This window comes from Magallana gigas, chromosome 9 (genome assembly GCF_963853765.1).
Source record: "Magallana gigas chromosome 9, xbMagGiga1.1, whole genome shotgun sequence".
Classification (NCBI taxonomy): Eukaryota; Metazoa; Mollusca; class Bivalvia; order Ostreida; family Ostreidae; genus Magallana; species Magallana gigas.
The window spans coordinates 45,474,226-45,491,379 of NC_088861.1; the positions used below are offsets into that span (position 1 = coordinate 45,474,226).

The 17,154-nt window shown below is 35.4% G+C and overlaps 1 protein-coding gene across 1 annotated transcript; it reads left to right on the top strand.

Annotated features, from left to right (window-relative positions):
* The first annotated feature begins 1,435 nt into the window (after positions 1-1,435).
* LOC105343471 (vasoactive intestinal polypeptide receptor 2) lies at positions 1,436-16,297 on the top strand. Its single transcript, XM_034478050.2, has 13 exons — positions 1,436-1,931; positions 8,596-8,701; positions 11,136-11,246; positions 11,655-11,776; positions 12,183-12,277; positions 12,431-12,584; positions 13,192-13,348; positions 13,808-13,868; positions 14,191-14,263; positions 14,404-14,489; positions 14,931-15,069; positions 15,290-15,331; positions 15,774-16,297. The coding sequence occupies exons 1-13, from the start codon at positions 1,827-1,829 to the stop codon at positions 16,068-16,070; spliced, it is 1,548 nt and encodes a 515-aa protein (XP_034333941.2). The 5' UTR covers positions 1,436-1,826; the 3' UTR covers positions 16,071-16,297.
* The last annotated feature ends 857 nt before the right edge of the window (positions 16,298-17,154 follow it).

A 17,154-nucleotide genomic window follows, 5' to 3' on the forward strand; every position in this document is an offset into this window, starting at 1 on the left:
TCTCCTATAGAGAGATATTCAAAGACAGGTACTTCTAAACAGACTCCTTAACTAATTTTGACGAAATACTTTCCCCCAAAAATTGTTAAATTTCTGAACTTTCATTAACATCATGTTTCCTTGAATGAATTGATCACAGACCATGGACAACATGTTTATCCCTTTTTTTTACACTTAAAGGGTACTGCACGTTTACGGATATAAATCCTCCCCTCAAAAGTAGTACTGAGTTATGAAATCGGTTGTACCGACTGGAACATCCTTGTTGAGGGCAATGGCTGCAGTGGAAACATGTATTTTTAAAAGCTTTGATTTCTAATTTCACAATAACACGTAAAGTTATCAAAAGAATAAATATTTGTATGAAATAATCTACTGTAGGATTTTAAAAGGTGAATATACACGGGACAGACAATTTTACAATCTATCTGTACTATATATATATTCATATCTTTTGTAAACACTATTGAAATATAACGTTACAGATTCTGAATGGGTTAAGTTGCATGACACTGCATGCACTGAGATCTATTCGGCAAGAGTGTCGGTTTATCTCCACATATGTCTAATGTAAACAAAAGGCACGCGACTGGACCATACCTGTATATAACTAGATCTGCTGTAAACAGTGACAAACACTGTGTAAAATTCCTAATCGGTTGAATGGAATTCTATAACTTAAAGCAGTAATCAAATAATCTGCAAGGATTTTGTATCTATTTAGGAACATGAATTTTAATTCTCCGTTTATCCTCGGAACAACTTGGGCTATTGGAGGTACCTGTGTCCGGAAGTGACGTATTGTATGTCTCATGAAGAATGAAGTTGAAGACCGAAGATAAATTTACCAGGGGTAGCTATTAAGTATACCAGGGGTAACCGTTTATTTTTCATCACAGCTATTTAATGAAGTCATTTAAATTCCTCTGTTTGGGAGTCAAATTTACAATTAATTATCGTTAAAGGAAACGCGATATCTTGACAAAATAGTGCGACTCTATGCAGAAATAATTGCACGCATTTTTAATGCATATTTTTCTTCTTTTCATTCAAATCCACCTTAGCTTGATGAGACAAACTCTAAATAGATCAAAGTTTTGTTTTTCAACACTCTGACGTGTCCGATCTAACACAAGGCTATTCTTTAAATAATTAAAATTTAGTTGACAAGGACAGAACTGATGTAGAATTCGCCATGAAGCTACCAAGAACTGAAGAACAGCTAGTGCTCCCCTTAAACTGATACTAACGACAAACACAGTGGCGACCCACGGTTTGTTAAAGCTGTCCACTAACGCTAAGGTAAAGGACCATGGCGTGAACTTGTGGATAGAATTTTAAACCGATTGAAGAGTCAGGTTTGTCACACAGTGGCTCCAGATGCATGGCCAAGTCATGAAGACGCGGCGATCGAGGGATCTATAAAAAGGTTAGAACAATCACTAAGGGCCGCACTAAGGAAACGATTCGCCGTGGTATAGACACTATCTAATAAACAGCATTAAGGGATGAGCATTCGTAATTTGCCGTACCGCTGTTAGAGATGTATGGCCCGTGATATCAATTTATCTGTCTTGTAAGAGGTAACGCAACATCCGGGCCACTGAAAGTGACACTGTTCGGCGATTACGGTTATATAATTTGTAAATTATCGGTAATGCTTTTTTACGACCTTTATCTTGTGATGGTTGGGATATGCTCAAAGATACCGAAGGGTGTGTAGATCTAGCGGAAAAAAACCCCAGAGGACTCCGAACAGCTAACGAGGAATGTAGAATATCTGCTGTCTTGAAAAACGTTTAAACTATTTCTTACAACAGCAATAAATGAGTATGGCGATGACTTTCAGTAATCTAATAGGCATCGTGTGGGTCTTTATGACAGTTTTCCTGTTGGATTTTACTTCCGGTAGAGGTTGCTACAAAGACCTGGTAAGAGTTTTTATATTAATTTGAGTATAAAATCTGAAACTAATAAATTCAATTTATAATAAACGTAATTTGTATATTTGTATGTCAGTTGCATGTTGAATTGTGTGTTATTGAACATCAATTATTATTTTAATTTCTTGACATGTTTATTATGATATTGTCGACACATTTTAAATAAAACTTTAAGTTTAAAAAAATTATCAATTTTGCAACTAGATTAAAAATAAAAAGTTAAGCTAAGATTTTCTAAGTTCCGTAACTATGCGATAGGCATATATATATGAAATAAATGCACTGCGATTGAGAAAATGCAACTGTGTTACAACTTAAAGTCAGCTAACTTATTATTTTTTAATTGTTCTCCAGATTTTTTTTTTATTTTATTTATAAATATCTTTTTTGTCGTTGTTTTGGTTTCCAGATTATCGCATATATTTAGTTCACAGAAATGAGACCGATATCAAAATATAAATAACACAAAACCTATAGAGTTGAAGAGTTTAAATCAAGTGGTCAGGAAATGGTGATATGTGAAAACTGAACCTAATTCAGAATGAAAATGATGTTTACCCAATTAGAGTCTATTTTAGTATAGGGGATTCGGCTTACAGGAAGAAGAAGAAGGGTTTTATGTAATTAGTAATTCGATCAAGCCGTCTCTGCCCGCAGACGACAGGATAAGTATGTCTTTCCCGCCATTTCAAAGTCCTTAACCTGTGTCATTAGCTCAGTACAATGGTTCAATCCTGTGATGTTTTTAGTTTTGGTTTATAATTTATGATTCCTGTTATTCCTCTATACATTGGCTCAACCAGAGGACACATTTAAGACCCAAATATGTTTCCTACTACAATCTTAAACCACTGCTTATTAACAAGTGAATAAGAGTAGCTAAAAATTAACGAATAACGACCAAAATGGTAATAATTTCTTTAGATCTTATTTCAATTGAATTGAATAATCATAGGTTATTCCACAAGACTGAATTATGTAAATAGAATATAAAACAGTCACGCAACACAAAGGGAATGCATGGAGAACACAATAAGAAAATGTTTATCTAAATATTAAACAAATTCCATCTGTTTTAAATCCTTAATAACAATTCAATAACTTCAAACACGGTTAAATAGGGGAAATAAAACACCTATTTATACAGGTCGGTAAAGCCTATGTCACTGCTCTCTCGGTGAATGGTGTACATTGTACCCCAAGATTTGAGCCTCCAGATACAAACACAACAATTTTCATTGAAGCAAAGATTTTCTGAAACAGTGGGGTTTTTTTTCTTCATGCAACTTGGTCTCATGCGTAGGGTGTATGGAGAATGTCGTATGATTCAGGCACATGACGTTACTGAGTATATATTTTTCTCATAATAAAAATAAATATATAACCCTACCTATTAATACAGTTCCCGTGGATTCAGATTTTTTTCTCTTTGTGGCGGGGATGTATACCGGTATGGGGGGGGGGGGGGGGGGGTTACTATCATGATGTCCATCATTTCACCGGAATTGCTATTTTTTGTTTCAAACAATTCCGTTTTCTTTGTTCCTTGTAGTTCATCAAAATACAACACATTAGAACCATTTTAACAAGAGCTTGGACTTTGTGTAGTTGTGTCAAACAGCAATGTGACGTATGCCTGTTTATTTCATTACTCTTTGAAATCAACAAGATTTGTCTGGCTTTTGAGCTAAGACTACGCAATCAGTGCATATTTCGCCTGGAACCGCGTCATTTTTAACTTGTTTTGACTAAATTAAGAAATAGATAGCTACGTCCTGCTGAAAGTCAACGGTCTTGTTAAAATTATTCTAATTTTTCCGAGAACAATAAAGATATATATATACGACTTCATTAATCACAACGTTACGTAAATCATTCATGAAATAGATTTAATAGTTCGCGACGAAAAATGTCTGCCAACAAAGGGACCTCCGTAGAAGGAAACTGTCTTTTAAACACTACAGAAAGTCAAGTACTGCAAAGTTTTAATATGTGGTTAACCAGCAGACATATAGACAACCTTCAATTAACTGAGTAAGAAGTACGCTTTTCCTCATAGTGTACTCGCGAAAATAACGAATATTTTCTTTGAGCGCAAATAAGGTCTCACATCGTGTAGTATGGAAAACGTACTGGTTTTGGGAAATGTTCCTGTACATGTATCAATTTTAACGGTACTAGAGAAAGGTTTAGGATCTCTCCAAAGTTCGCCGGTCGGTGTTTGTTTGCTAACAAATAAAGCATTGTGTCGAGAGCATTAAAAATTATCACTCAAACGTAAATGCAGCCAAAAATATTGTGAAAAACCACGTTTTTTATTGAATCAATAGCACCCAAACAAGGGCGATTTTAACGCTTGTCCGATTAATGGGCATTGATTTTATACTTTTTTTAACACCCATAGAAAGAAGTTAGCTATAAGTAATGAGTTTTCATGATAAATGCCAAATATGATCAATTCAATAAAAATATCCGTGAAAGAAATAATATAAGCCATAGAAGTTGAATATCAATCATAAAGTGATACTATCGAGTTTGGCATATATGAAAATAGCGTATTGTAGTCCAAGTCGACCACGTTTATGAACGAAAACTAATGTAATCAGGAAAATAATCTGTCTCTCCTACCTCAACCGCCCCTTCAAACATTGGCTCCCACCAAACGGCTTCTGGACATTAAAATAAAGCAGGCACATAGCATAAAGGGACGGTGGGGGGGGGGGGGGGGGGGGGCTGCACCCCCTTTTTTCGCTGCAGTCATGTTTCTTTAATTTACATGTGCATATCATAAATTAATATATCATATTGATATTTGCCCCACCCCATTTTTGGGGAGCAGGTAATAAATGAAAATGAATATAAGGAAATAAACAATGAATTTGAAGTTTAAAGTTACAATGAATTCCACGCACCCCCCCCCCCCCCCCCCCCCGATTTGGAGAAACTCTTTTTGGCTTTAGAGTGTTTAGATGAGGTTGAACCCCCCCTCCCCACACTCACACACAGACACACTTTCTTCAAAAAATTATGATACGTGCCTGTAAAGAGATTATTTTATTCATATACATAAAAAAAACTTGAATTTGAAATGTTTGAACGATTTTTAGTGTCTTTTTGGGGGGTTTTGTTGTTGTTGTTGTTTTTAAAAAATTTCGCTACCTTTAATCGAATTATCACTATAAAGGATATCACAATAAAGGATATGAAATAAACTAATCCACTTTATTATGTTTTTAGATATCGATTGTATAGTAAATAGATTGTTTAAACATTTTTAATCTGGGCTTTGAACAAGCACAAACTATTGATATACAATTGTAGGAGTATAGAGATAGTTTAAGTATTATATATGTTGACATTTTACAGAAGTAATAGATAAATCCCAGCAGTCATGGATTTCATCTTTTTATTACAACACCCACATATGCAGAATGTCTTTTGTTTTTTTTAGAATCTATTAATTCATATATCTGCGGAAAAGCTTTGTCTTTAAACAGCAACGAGTTATATTTTTCTTTTATGAATTCAAAACCATGTGCGATTTCCTCAAGTCTCAAATCAGATACCATTGTTTTTAATGTTGGCACATGCCTTCATTTCAACAATATAAAAATGGAGATTAAATTACAACACAACGGTGTCTGCCCGGGGATTTCCACATCAGATAGCCCTGTGGTTCGAAAATTCAGAATAGCAATTTTCACATTCATGCATTTCTTTTGATTGAAATCAGAAAATACGTTATCAGAAACAGAGAACCGACGATAAGAAAACGCCATATGCAAAATGTAAAGAATGTTCCGAAGTTGGTTCCGTTAACATGGAAATTGACATTAATTTCAATCTGTGTGACAATAGGCAAAGATAATTACTCTAGGAGCCTTTCATCGGCACATGCCTAGACGGATAGAAGCTGGTAGGGCGCCCGATGACGTTAAACACATTGTTTCCAGTGGACATAGGCGCTGACCGGCGTATGCCCCTCACACGGGTTTTTAAAGTCGTTAACTTCATTTATAGTGCATTGTTCGAAATCTAAAGCGAACCCATGCCGAGAACTTCTGAAAGAAACTTATGGTCAATGTAGCATTGTTTGAATTATTAACCGCTAGCCGGTGACACGCGAAATAAAACATTAAAACAATTAAGGGTATATCTGTTCAGGATACATGTATATTCAAAGTATGAACCTAGTTTTATTTAGCACGATTTGTACTTAATGTCAGTTAAGCTATTACTACTGTAGGCATCGTCTGTTCCAATGAACTGAAAATTTATTTTGGAAATTCAAGATCGTGATTTTATTCATAAGTAAAATATATGAGCGAAAATTCTACAGAGGGGGCGACGAAAATCCAGGCTTATATGTTTAAAAAGAAGAATGTTCCCTCTAATCACGCAATTTGAAAATAATTCCTCAAGGGTGTTAGTTTCCATTGTTCGTAAATAAAAATGTAATATACTATACAGATTATGAGCATCAGTTTACTGGGAAGGAGTTAATTGTAAATATATATAATCCAGACACATTATCAATGGCAAGACTTGTGTATCATAGTTCCAAAATAAATTCATGAAAAATTGATTTCTATGATAAATCAATCTTTCATTTAGATTGGAATTGGAACGAAATTACTTATTATAGAGAATAGACAGAAAACAGTGGCGTGTTGTATGCCAATTCATCGCAGGATTCTGGTTGTAGTAAAGTTCTATAGCATCACGCATTGTGTGAAAAAATAAATGTTTCTAGCTAAGCATTCTTTACATAGCGCACCTCTCATCGCCGATCGTCTATCTTAAAATCTATAACATCTCTTCATCCATCGCCGCCTATTTTCTCATCCGTTGATTGTTATACCTCACAACGCCACGGCGCGCCGTGTCTCTGTGAACTCGACGTCGGTTAGAATTAGCGCTGTGTCAAAGCCGTCAATCAGAGCGTGTAAAAAACCGTGAAGTAAGCGTGTCATATTGGGTAAGACGTGAAGTAAGCGTGTCATATTGAGTAAGATGTGAGGTAAGAGTGTAATATTGGGTAAGACGTGAAGTAAGCGTGTCATATTGAGTAAGATGTGAGGTAAGAGTGTAATATTGGGTAAGACGTGAAGTAATGATATCATATTGAGTAAGACGTGAGGTGTAAGCGTGTTATATTGAGTAAGATGTGAGTAAGCATGTCATAGTGAGCAAGATGTGAAGTAAGGATGTCATCTGAGAGAGACGTGAAGTAAACTTGTCATTTTTGGTCAGACGTGAAGTAATGATGTCATATTGAGAGAGACGTGAAGTAAGCGTGTAATTTTGGGTATGACGTGAAGTAAGGATGTCAAATTGAGTAAGACGTGAGGTAAGCGTGTCATATTGAGTAAGTCGTGAAGTAAGCGTGTCATAGTGCATAAGACTTGAAGTATAAGCGTTTCATATGAGTAAGACGTGATCCCCGAGTAATCACGGGGCAGAACCTAATGGTGTTGGTGTGAGTAAAAGAAGCGATTTGTGTATCATAAAAAATGAATAATTTCTCTCTCTCCCTCTCTCTCTCTCTTTTCTCTCTCTCTTTCCTTCCTTTATTTTTTTTCTTCTTCAAGGCGATTGATTCTTGATATTTATTGTTAAGAGAACAAGTGTCATCATAACAAAACAACACCCCACTAAGCCCCCTATATCCCTGGAAACATCATCTGGATAACGAAAAGGAAGAGGAATGCTCGCTATTTATAAAAATAAAAAATCCATACAGAAACACAACCTTACGACACGATAACAGCAAATATCACTGTGATAAGCCGCCATAACACAGACTAAGTCGTCAGGTTTCACGATTTGATCTGAACCAGTGCAGGAGCCATTGTTTTAAGGTGTTCAGCCGCGAAACACTGAGTTATCAGTCGCCGTGTTGCGCTCTTTGATTCCTTGCTTCTAAATAGCAGACGTCAGAGAGATTGTATCTGGAGGCCTCGATTCCAGTCTGTGACCGGTACGCGCACCTTTATCACGTGCGCCTTTACCTGTATTGACCGGTAATTAGTAATTTAATGGACAGCATTCTTAATGGAAAACAAAGAATCGTTACAGACTTAATAAACGACTTATATTTAAAGATCATTAGTAGATTAATTGAATTCTTTGAACATCTTTGTGAAATCGGGTTTCGCTGTTGCTAAATTAGTGTTCAGGTTGTGAATGAAAATGTCAGGCCTAGGGGAAATTGGAAAAAGTTTTTTTTATATTTCATTTAGCAGTATAATAAGATATACTACATGTAGTATGTAAATGCAAGTAGAGCTGCCCATTTCTAAAATCTTTTTCTGAAAGTACCTGTAAATGGATAGAATAGAGCCAGAAAAACACCAAACGTTCTCTAGAAGATGTTTTCATGCATGCAGAGCGTTAACAATCCTTCGTCTGTCAAATTCATTAGTTTATATACTTAAAACTACTACTACGTCTACTGCTACTACTACTACTAAAATTAGTACTAATGCTACAAGTAATTCTACTACAAGTACTACCACTACTACTGTTACAACTCCAACTAACTCTCTCTCTCTCTCTCTCTCTCTCTCTCTCTCTCTCTCTCTCTCTCTCTCTCTCTCTCATTGAGACAGACAAGAATTTACAGGTATATTAATTTTTTTTTTGATTGCAGAAAATCTACATCGTAAAGCTTTCACACGAGGATCAGCATGGACTTATAGTGTCTGCTATGGAGGACTGCTACAAAAAAATCCAGGCAACGGACCAAGTGCAAAAAGGTTACCCAAATGTTTGGTATATTCATGACAGATTTGTTAAGTATCGTTTGTAGTCAACAAACTACGTACCGTTCAGATTTTCTTTAAAAGTTTTGAGATAAGCCCTTTGGCCATTAACTGTAACTGAGTGATAAAAAAATCCGGATATTAAGCTCCTTAGTCTGTCAACTTCATTAGTATATATATTTAAAACCACTACTACCTCTACTGCTACTACTACTTTTACTAAAATAGTACTAATGCTACAAGCCGGCGAAATCCGGATATTAAATTAAATATTGTACAAAACGGCCATGTTGAGACTATCTATCTTTTTCGTTATTCCAGTAAAGCGTGTTGCATTTTTATGATAACAAATGCCTAAAAGAAACAACCTTGATACAGACATTTAATAACATTGGAGAATTGTGCTTTAGATTCCGAACCATTCTTTGCAAATCAATAATTTTATGGATACAATTATACATTATCTATTAAAAGCTGTCGTCTACCGAGTGCATTGTCCGGATATGACGTTTCTTCAATCCTCTCAGAGGTTCTCTCATTTCAATTACATGTTATTTATTTGTGTTTGTAATGAACCTTTGGCAAATGATAAGAATTCCAATTTTCTTGGACAAAAGATAGAGGGAGTAGATATTACAGAACGCGAAGCGAAGCTTAATGGTAATACGTATATACAATGTATAAGAAAGTCAGTGAAAAATGAGAGTTGATTCAGGGGTACTCTGGGCTAAAAAATTTGTCTTTCAGCCGGGGGGGGGGGGGCTATTTGGCTATATATTTCCGTCATTTTGTTTTCTAAAAAGTTAGCTCGATCACAAATGACTTAATTACGCTTATCGATGTTTATTGTCCCTAAACTCAATTACAAACTGTCCAAGGTTTCATTTGTAGGTAATTTAAAATCAAAATAAATGATTATGCAAACCAGATAAGTATCAACAATGCTGTAATAAAGAAAAACGACAAGTTTCAAGTATGTCCTGTCAAATTAATGGATTGAAAATAAAAACATTCACACAAAGGTGCCGATCTTTTGGACAATAAATGAAGCATCAATATCATCTTACGGTAGTAAGAAGACAAGAGAAATTTCTCGGAAATATTAATACATTCCGAAAAAAACCATGTTTTACGTCTGAAACATGACTTAATAATTAATGTAGACTGGGCACATGGCGTTTATTTCAATTAGCTTTGGTTTATGATTTGAAGCAGACAATGAATTTTATTTGACAAAAATCAAACTGTACTGTATTTGTTTAAACCAAACAATCTGCGCTCGGCTCAACGATAACACTGTTTACATATTATTTCATGAAATCCATTCAGCATTTATTGCACACTAGTAAAATGGATATTCTAAATTTAAATTTCTAAATTAATAAATCAATATTTGCATGCATAATTAAATCAACGTACTGAAGTACTGACGGGAGTTGATTTTTTCGATTATTATTTATTTTAAAATCAATGATACGTTATTTTGCTTGGCAAGTAGTATATAATCTGTATTTGAATTATGCCCATTTTTAAAATATGAATTCTCGGACTTTTCCGAAAAGAATTTCGAAAAAACCTTGTATGATTCATGTTGTGTAATATTTAAAAAGATAGAATTGATTCTATCAAACTATGTATCAGTAATCGAAATATTCCAAAAATTGTATGGATCCAAGCAATAATGAACTCTAGTCTCGTTCAACCAGATGCTCGGCTGTTTCCGTAAATCTCCGACAAGCAAGAGATACTCTCTGCCAATGTGTACACTAGGTCACGTGATAGCCTGATGACGCGACCTCTAAATATAGAATGACTCTCTGCTCGGGGAGATTTACGGAGACAGCCGATGGTTGAAGGAGACTTTATTAAACTCTGGCGTAGGGATACAAATGACTGCAAAAAATATCTTAATTGTTCGCACTATTTAAAATCTGACTATTTTCAATGTAATTATAAATAAGTTTCTTAAAAGACAATGTTCCAGCATACGTTACATTGAATTTATCGATTATTTTCAAGAACTAAGTTTTGTCAGCGATGATGATTTGTGCTTAGGTCCAAAGTCTGTTTCAGTTCCGGTTTGCCACAGTGACTGCATAGGAGAATTGATTAAACTCAACTCCCAAAAAAATCGCCATATTGAAAAGGATATTCAAGTTTGAAATGCTTTATTTATAAATATGAATATTTGCATGCCTCTACTTAGAAAACATGGCGTAATGAAAGGTTCAAATTTTAAAATTTTAAAATTAACAGATAGAATAGCTAGCTCTGTATGCGATGTGATTAATAAACAGATAGAATAGCTGGCTCTGTACACGATGTGATTAATAAACAGATATAATAGCTAGCTCTGTACACGATGTGATTAATAAGTACTGGTGTTTCTGTCTTTGCCTATTGTTTTTACTAACTCCTCCTAATGCAGGTCTCCATTGTCCCGCCGCATTTGACGATATCATGTGTTGGCCGGAAACGAAGGCCGGCACAACGGCAGAACAGAACTGTCCAAATTACGTCAACAACTTCAACACTAGAGGTACATGCAATAGCACATGGCAATGTTATTTAACTAATCGGTTTTGGTGTTTAATGGAAAGATTGCAAGCCACCGATTAAACAAATCTAATTGTACAAAAACCCCTTCTATTAACAGCAAGTGACCAGACCTTTACCAGTGTAGTATCTTTTAAATACCGATTTCATTACAGAAATTTTTGCATTTTCTTATTCAGCTGATTATACATCGTTTTATTAATCTAAGCAGTTATGCCAATCTATTTGAAATCAGATCTTTGATCCGCTCCGACAAATTCGATGTCGCTACACGTAGCGACATAGAATTTATCGGAGCGGATCAAAGATCTGATTTTAATCAGACTGGCAGTTAGGCTTTTCGTGCTTTATCTTAATTCCTTGGCCTTTACTTCGAGTCATCTATTTTTAGCCAAGGCCAGCCGACGTTGTATGGAGGACGGCGAGTGGTACATTCACCCGGAAACCAATAGTACCTATACCGACTTCCTCCAGTGCGCGCACACCGACGCCCCACGTGATGACCCTTTGATAGTGAGATACGATTTGTTATACATTATGCATTGCGACTAAAGATTACAGACACAATAAAAATAAAATGTTGAACAATTAGAGAGCTTTAAGCTTTGAAAGCCCTTCATCTGTTGAAGAAAGTTTTAATTGTACCAAAAATTCTGGTGATCTGCCAATCCTCTTTTTTATTAGTATTTCAAAGTAAATCATTGAAAAAAAATGGTTGACAGCTTGTTATTGTCAGTTTTCATGCATTACTTAAATTCACTTATTAAAATAAGTTTCTTTCTGAAAACAAGTGATAATGTATAATCATCTTTTTTTATTTCAATGATTCCCGTCGTGTGCTTACAAGCTTTCTAGTTATAAAGGTTCCATCATACAGTGTAACTGTTTTCGTATATTGACAATACCCCTTTCTCCACAGGATCACTTGCCAAACATAGGAAGATTATACATGATTGGTTACTCCATATCCTTGGTCGGTCTCCTCATAGCCGTATTTCTGATGCTTTGCTTCAGGTGAGGACGATTTCGTTTTGTCCATTGTCAGATTTTGTTTAACACTTCATCATACTGCCACTCCGCTCATCTGACAAATCTTTCATTATAATCTGACAAATTACCAAATGATTACGTCAAAAGATTAATCTTTCTTATTTCCTTCTGCTTCAGGAGATTGCATTGTCAAAGGAACGCCATTCACATCAATTTATTCGTTTCGTTCGTTTTGCGATCCGTAATATGCCTGATCAAGGATATCTTTCACACTCCAGAGGGCAGCACTACTGTTATCAATAACACAGCGACCTTGACCACCCTGGGATCGGTAGGCAAGATTCGTTTTCTTTTAATTCAGAAAACGCCTAACTTTGATAGAAAATTTCGTGGCACCAAAAACTCGTTCACTTTTTTAAACTGATGTCTGTTATGTTTTTTTCTCATTGATTTATCTTCACTGGAAAAAAAAACCCATCTTTATCTCATGTAAATTACAGTTTTATACGGGATGTGCGATTAAGCTAGAATGTATTCAAACACCTAAGAATGAAAATAACATGTTTTGAATAATTGCGACCTTGTCATTAAACAAACAAGAAAACAAATACAAATACCTCAATCAACGTCGAATTATAAAAGAGTTTTTCCTGTTGCCTAAATGTGTAAAATGTAAAATAATTCGAAAACTTTTTTAATTGAAATCCGGCTTGTACGAACCAAAGGACAATGAATCATACCTATTAAATGACATAAAAATATAATATTGTTACAGTAAAATAAAATGTACCGTCGATTTGTTCCGATCTTTTAACGTCATTTGGAATTCATTGCATACCTAAAGTGTCGCTATATTTTAGTATGTTAAGATATTACCACCTTTGAAACAATATGTCTTTTGCATCATTTTGCTAAATGACAGTGTGGCTATGTTTCAGAACTGGTCCTGCAAATTGTTTTTCTCCGTCTTCAACTACATCATCGTGGCTAACTACGTGTGGATCTTTATTGAGGGACTCTATCTCCATAACCTTATCTTTATCACAACATTCAAGAAGAGCAAGCGCTTCTACGTCTACATTCTATTTGGCTGGTGTAAGTATAATTGAGAACAAATTGGTAATCTTCAAGTGTCAATGATGTTAAAAATATATAAAACCAAAATTAGTTCAGTTATACAAAATAAGCATTGAATATTAACATGTTTATTTTAACTTGTTTTAATTGTATTTTCATAATTTTGTGTATATGTATAAAAGCGCAACTGGACATTAAATATCAAAGTCTAGTTATATAAAATGAAAACTGTTACTAACATGAATATAATATTTCATCCCGTAAAGAAAATATGAGAGTCGCCTACTGTATCGTAATGTTTAACCAAAAAATATTTGAAGTTTTATTTCTTCAGAACTAGAACAATTGCAACTTTTCGGGCCTTTCCGAGAAGAAGCGAAAACTCCATACTCCGAACTGTTGCGATTGTAAATTTGAAGGGAGACATAGTTGTAGCCATCCTTTAGCCTAATGATTGTCTGTGTTGTTCTTTGCTAGGTTCGCCATTACTCTGTGTTGTTCCCTGGGTCATCGTACGCAGATACCTGGAGGACACGCTGTAAGATACACTTAATATTGCTTACAAACAACTTGGTTTTTTTTTTTAATATAAGTGCATATTATTTATAACGCGCAACCGATATTTCTACATCTATTCATGAAATACATTCTATACATAAAAAAAAGCAATGTAGCAAAAATAAAATTTAATTGTGTTTTCCCAACAATAATTAGAGTTTTGTTGAATATGAATACATGTTAAAGAAAAAAAAGATGGCACTGATGAAGAACATATCGGCTCTCATGGAGTAGAAATACGTTTATAGTCTTTGACATAAAAAGCTGTAACACTCAGAACCTCCAATTGTTTTCATTACCAGATGCTGGAGCACGCACAGTTTAGACAAGAAGTATGTCTGGATCATCCGGGGACCCATTGTTATCACTATAGCGGTAACTACCTTCTTAGTCCCGAGTTTGATCGATAAGCCATGATTACCATATCTATACAACAACGAACTTTGTGACAAGCACAAAAATCCAATTTCAATTTAATTTCTGATTATCTTGAGTTCTTTTTATTTTTCTTGTAGATTAATTTCTTATTCTTCTTGAACATCATACGGGTACTTTTTACGAAACTTACAGCGGTACACATGAGTGATCCTCACCGATACAGGTAAAATATGAGAATTGATTATGAAGTGAATTTTAAAAAATCCGTAATTAAAATGAAATTTACACGTAAAAGAGAGAGGGACTCAATTTTACAAGAATGTAGGAAATGAAGGCTGTTGTTTTTTTAAATTCACATGATTATATAAGCAACTTGTAAGGTTGAATACACTTCAATCTCTTACTGCCTTGGACTAATTCTCGCTGAATGCCATTTCTAGTCTTTTTAGTGAAACGTCGTTAACGTCGATTACAATTATATTCAAAGGAATACTGACGAAAATTAACTTGATGAGAAACTGAGAATTGGTCTTGGACCAGTATTTCCTGAGATCTTTACATAATGTTCATCTCTTTGAGAGAAAGCTTTTGCGTTCAACGTGTGTTCTATTTCCTCTGTACATACCTCGGGATATAACTAGTCTTACCTGCGTTTGTTTTGCAGGAAGCTGGCCCGCTCCACCCTGGTGCTGATCCCGCTGTTCGGGGTCTACTACATGATCTCCGTCGTCATGCCTGAGTGTATGGACCCCGGGGTGGAACTCATCTGGCTCTATGTGGAGAGCGGGGTCAACTCCTTCCAGGTCAGAGGGCTTTTTCATTGCATCGTCATTGGCTGTTCAACCACCTTTTAAATTATGAATTTGGACTCTTTTTCATATTACATGCAAATATGTTATCATGTTAAAAAATCTAAACAAAAATTACAAATTCAAAAACAAAAATTTCCTCCAATTCTAACAAATTTTAAATCCCCAACCTAACAAAATGAACTCAGATGATGGAACCGTGTTTTTGTTGCAGGGTCTCATTGTTGCTGTCTTGTTTTGCTTCGGAAATGGCGAGGTACGTAACAACCGAAATATCGTCAGCACAAACAATTCTTAAGGTGCTATGGGACACCTGTCATATTGTAAATACAAGAACATTATTATCAAAATACTTTCACTTGTTTAGAATTTTGTTTTACAATATTTAACAAAGTTATACTTTTTAAAAGATTTTGGAAATGCAAAAATTATTTATAAAAGCCACAGTGAGATTCGAACTTATGCCCAACAGATCTGCTGTAAATGCTCTTAAGTTGTTAGGTAAAAATTTTGGTAAAAAATAAAATTATAGCGTTATATTTTTTGATTTATTTTGATAGAAAGTACTCACATTATGGAGGTGTCTCAAGCCATCTTAATTTATTGCAGTCCTTTTTGAGAACATAGTTAATTGGTAAACAATATTACACCTTGTTCTGTTTTGTTATAAAGTAATCGAACATTGCGTTGTCTTTAAGGTCCAGCATGAGATTCGTAAGAAATGGAACCGCCGCTGGGCGTTACGTCGACTGAGCACGCTCTCCACGCGCTCCACACGGACTCTGTCCCTGGGCTCCGCAGTGTTCGTCCGCGACAAACCAAATCCCTCCGCCATGTTCTCTGACGTCACAATAAACGTCAACGTGGACGACAAGCAGTGCCGCTTGGAGTTGGACGATGTGAAAAGTGGTGATAAATTGACCAATAATAATATTATCGATGACTCCCGGAAAGAGGGTGCCCGGAGCGAGGAGGAAAGTGACACGTTATTGTGAACACCGTTGTAATAGTTTGTGCAGCTACCGAATGATATAAATAGTGACCAGTGACGCGCGTTCTCCCGTGTAGAGGGCGGGCGTATGTATTTACCGTTGACGTTGTTTATCATTGTTTCCTGACTCTAAATGTGTGATATTGTCATCCTATGTGTGTATTCATACACGTGTACAGGTATAATTTTTTGATTTGTTCAATATGATATTAAATAAGTTTAAACAATTTAGACGAATGTGTTACATTGAACCATAAGCAACAATATTGTGTGTATATTTTTGATGATGAGCAAGGACGAAGTAGTTTTCTATGAGGTAGATTTACTTTCAGAACCTTGCGGAAAGTCTTGTCGCCTTCCGTAGGATTGACTCAGTCCTTCGTCCTTCCTGATCCAACTCTTTCAGCAGGCTGTCACTCCCTGTAATATCTAAGATTTATCATTTATGACTCTGATAATGATTAACTTAATATACTCTCTCTTTATGTCGAATAACGCACTTTCTATATTATGCCATATCCAAGAATTAATTTCTTTTGCGGAAGGATAAACATCAGCGTTAATAGGCTTCTTGTAGATGTACGACAGAGGTGCAGAACCGCACAAAAAGATGAATTAATTCGAGGATAACAAATGGAAAGATGAATTAATTCGAGGATAACCGATGGACCAACAATAATCGTGGCTGATTTATTACAAGGATGCAGACGCTGTCGCCAACCATTCTGTTACGCAATGCTTTTGTCAATGCATATTTCATTTTATGGTAATTAAATGGACGTCCGGTCAGACCTATCTATTAGGGGGACTACTTTATCAGATATCAGCGCACATAATCGATTCCCCATCGTCCACATTCCCCACGAGTCTCATTGCCTGGAATCCAACTGTAATAGGCAATACTTAAAGTTATGTAAAACTGGGTCGCTGATTTTTTTTAGTTACTGGAGTATACAAGATGTTAAGGTTATTGGTGATATGCGATATTTTTAGTGTTTTTCCGGTCACATACAATCCTCCCGTCTGAAGTTGTAATAAGATATTAGTGTCAAAGCATGTTCAGACAAGTCTATATTTAGAAGAGGAAC

Excerpts from the sequence above, each read along its gene's own strand:
- LOC105343471 (XM_034478050.2), top strand. The coding sequence starts at position 1,827 with ATGAGTATGGCGATGACTTTCAGTAATCTAATAGGCATCGTGTGGGTC. Across the intron at positions 8,702-11,135 it reads AACGGACCAAGTGCAAAAAG|GTCTCCATTGTCCCGCCGCA; the intron begins GTTACCCAAATG and ends CTCCTAATGCAG. Across the intron at positions 14,264-14,403 it reads CCATTGTTATCACTATAGCG|ATTAATTTCTTATTCTTCTT; the intron begins GTAACTACCTTC and ends TTTTTCTTGTAG.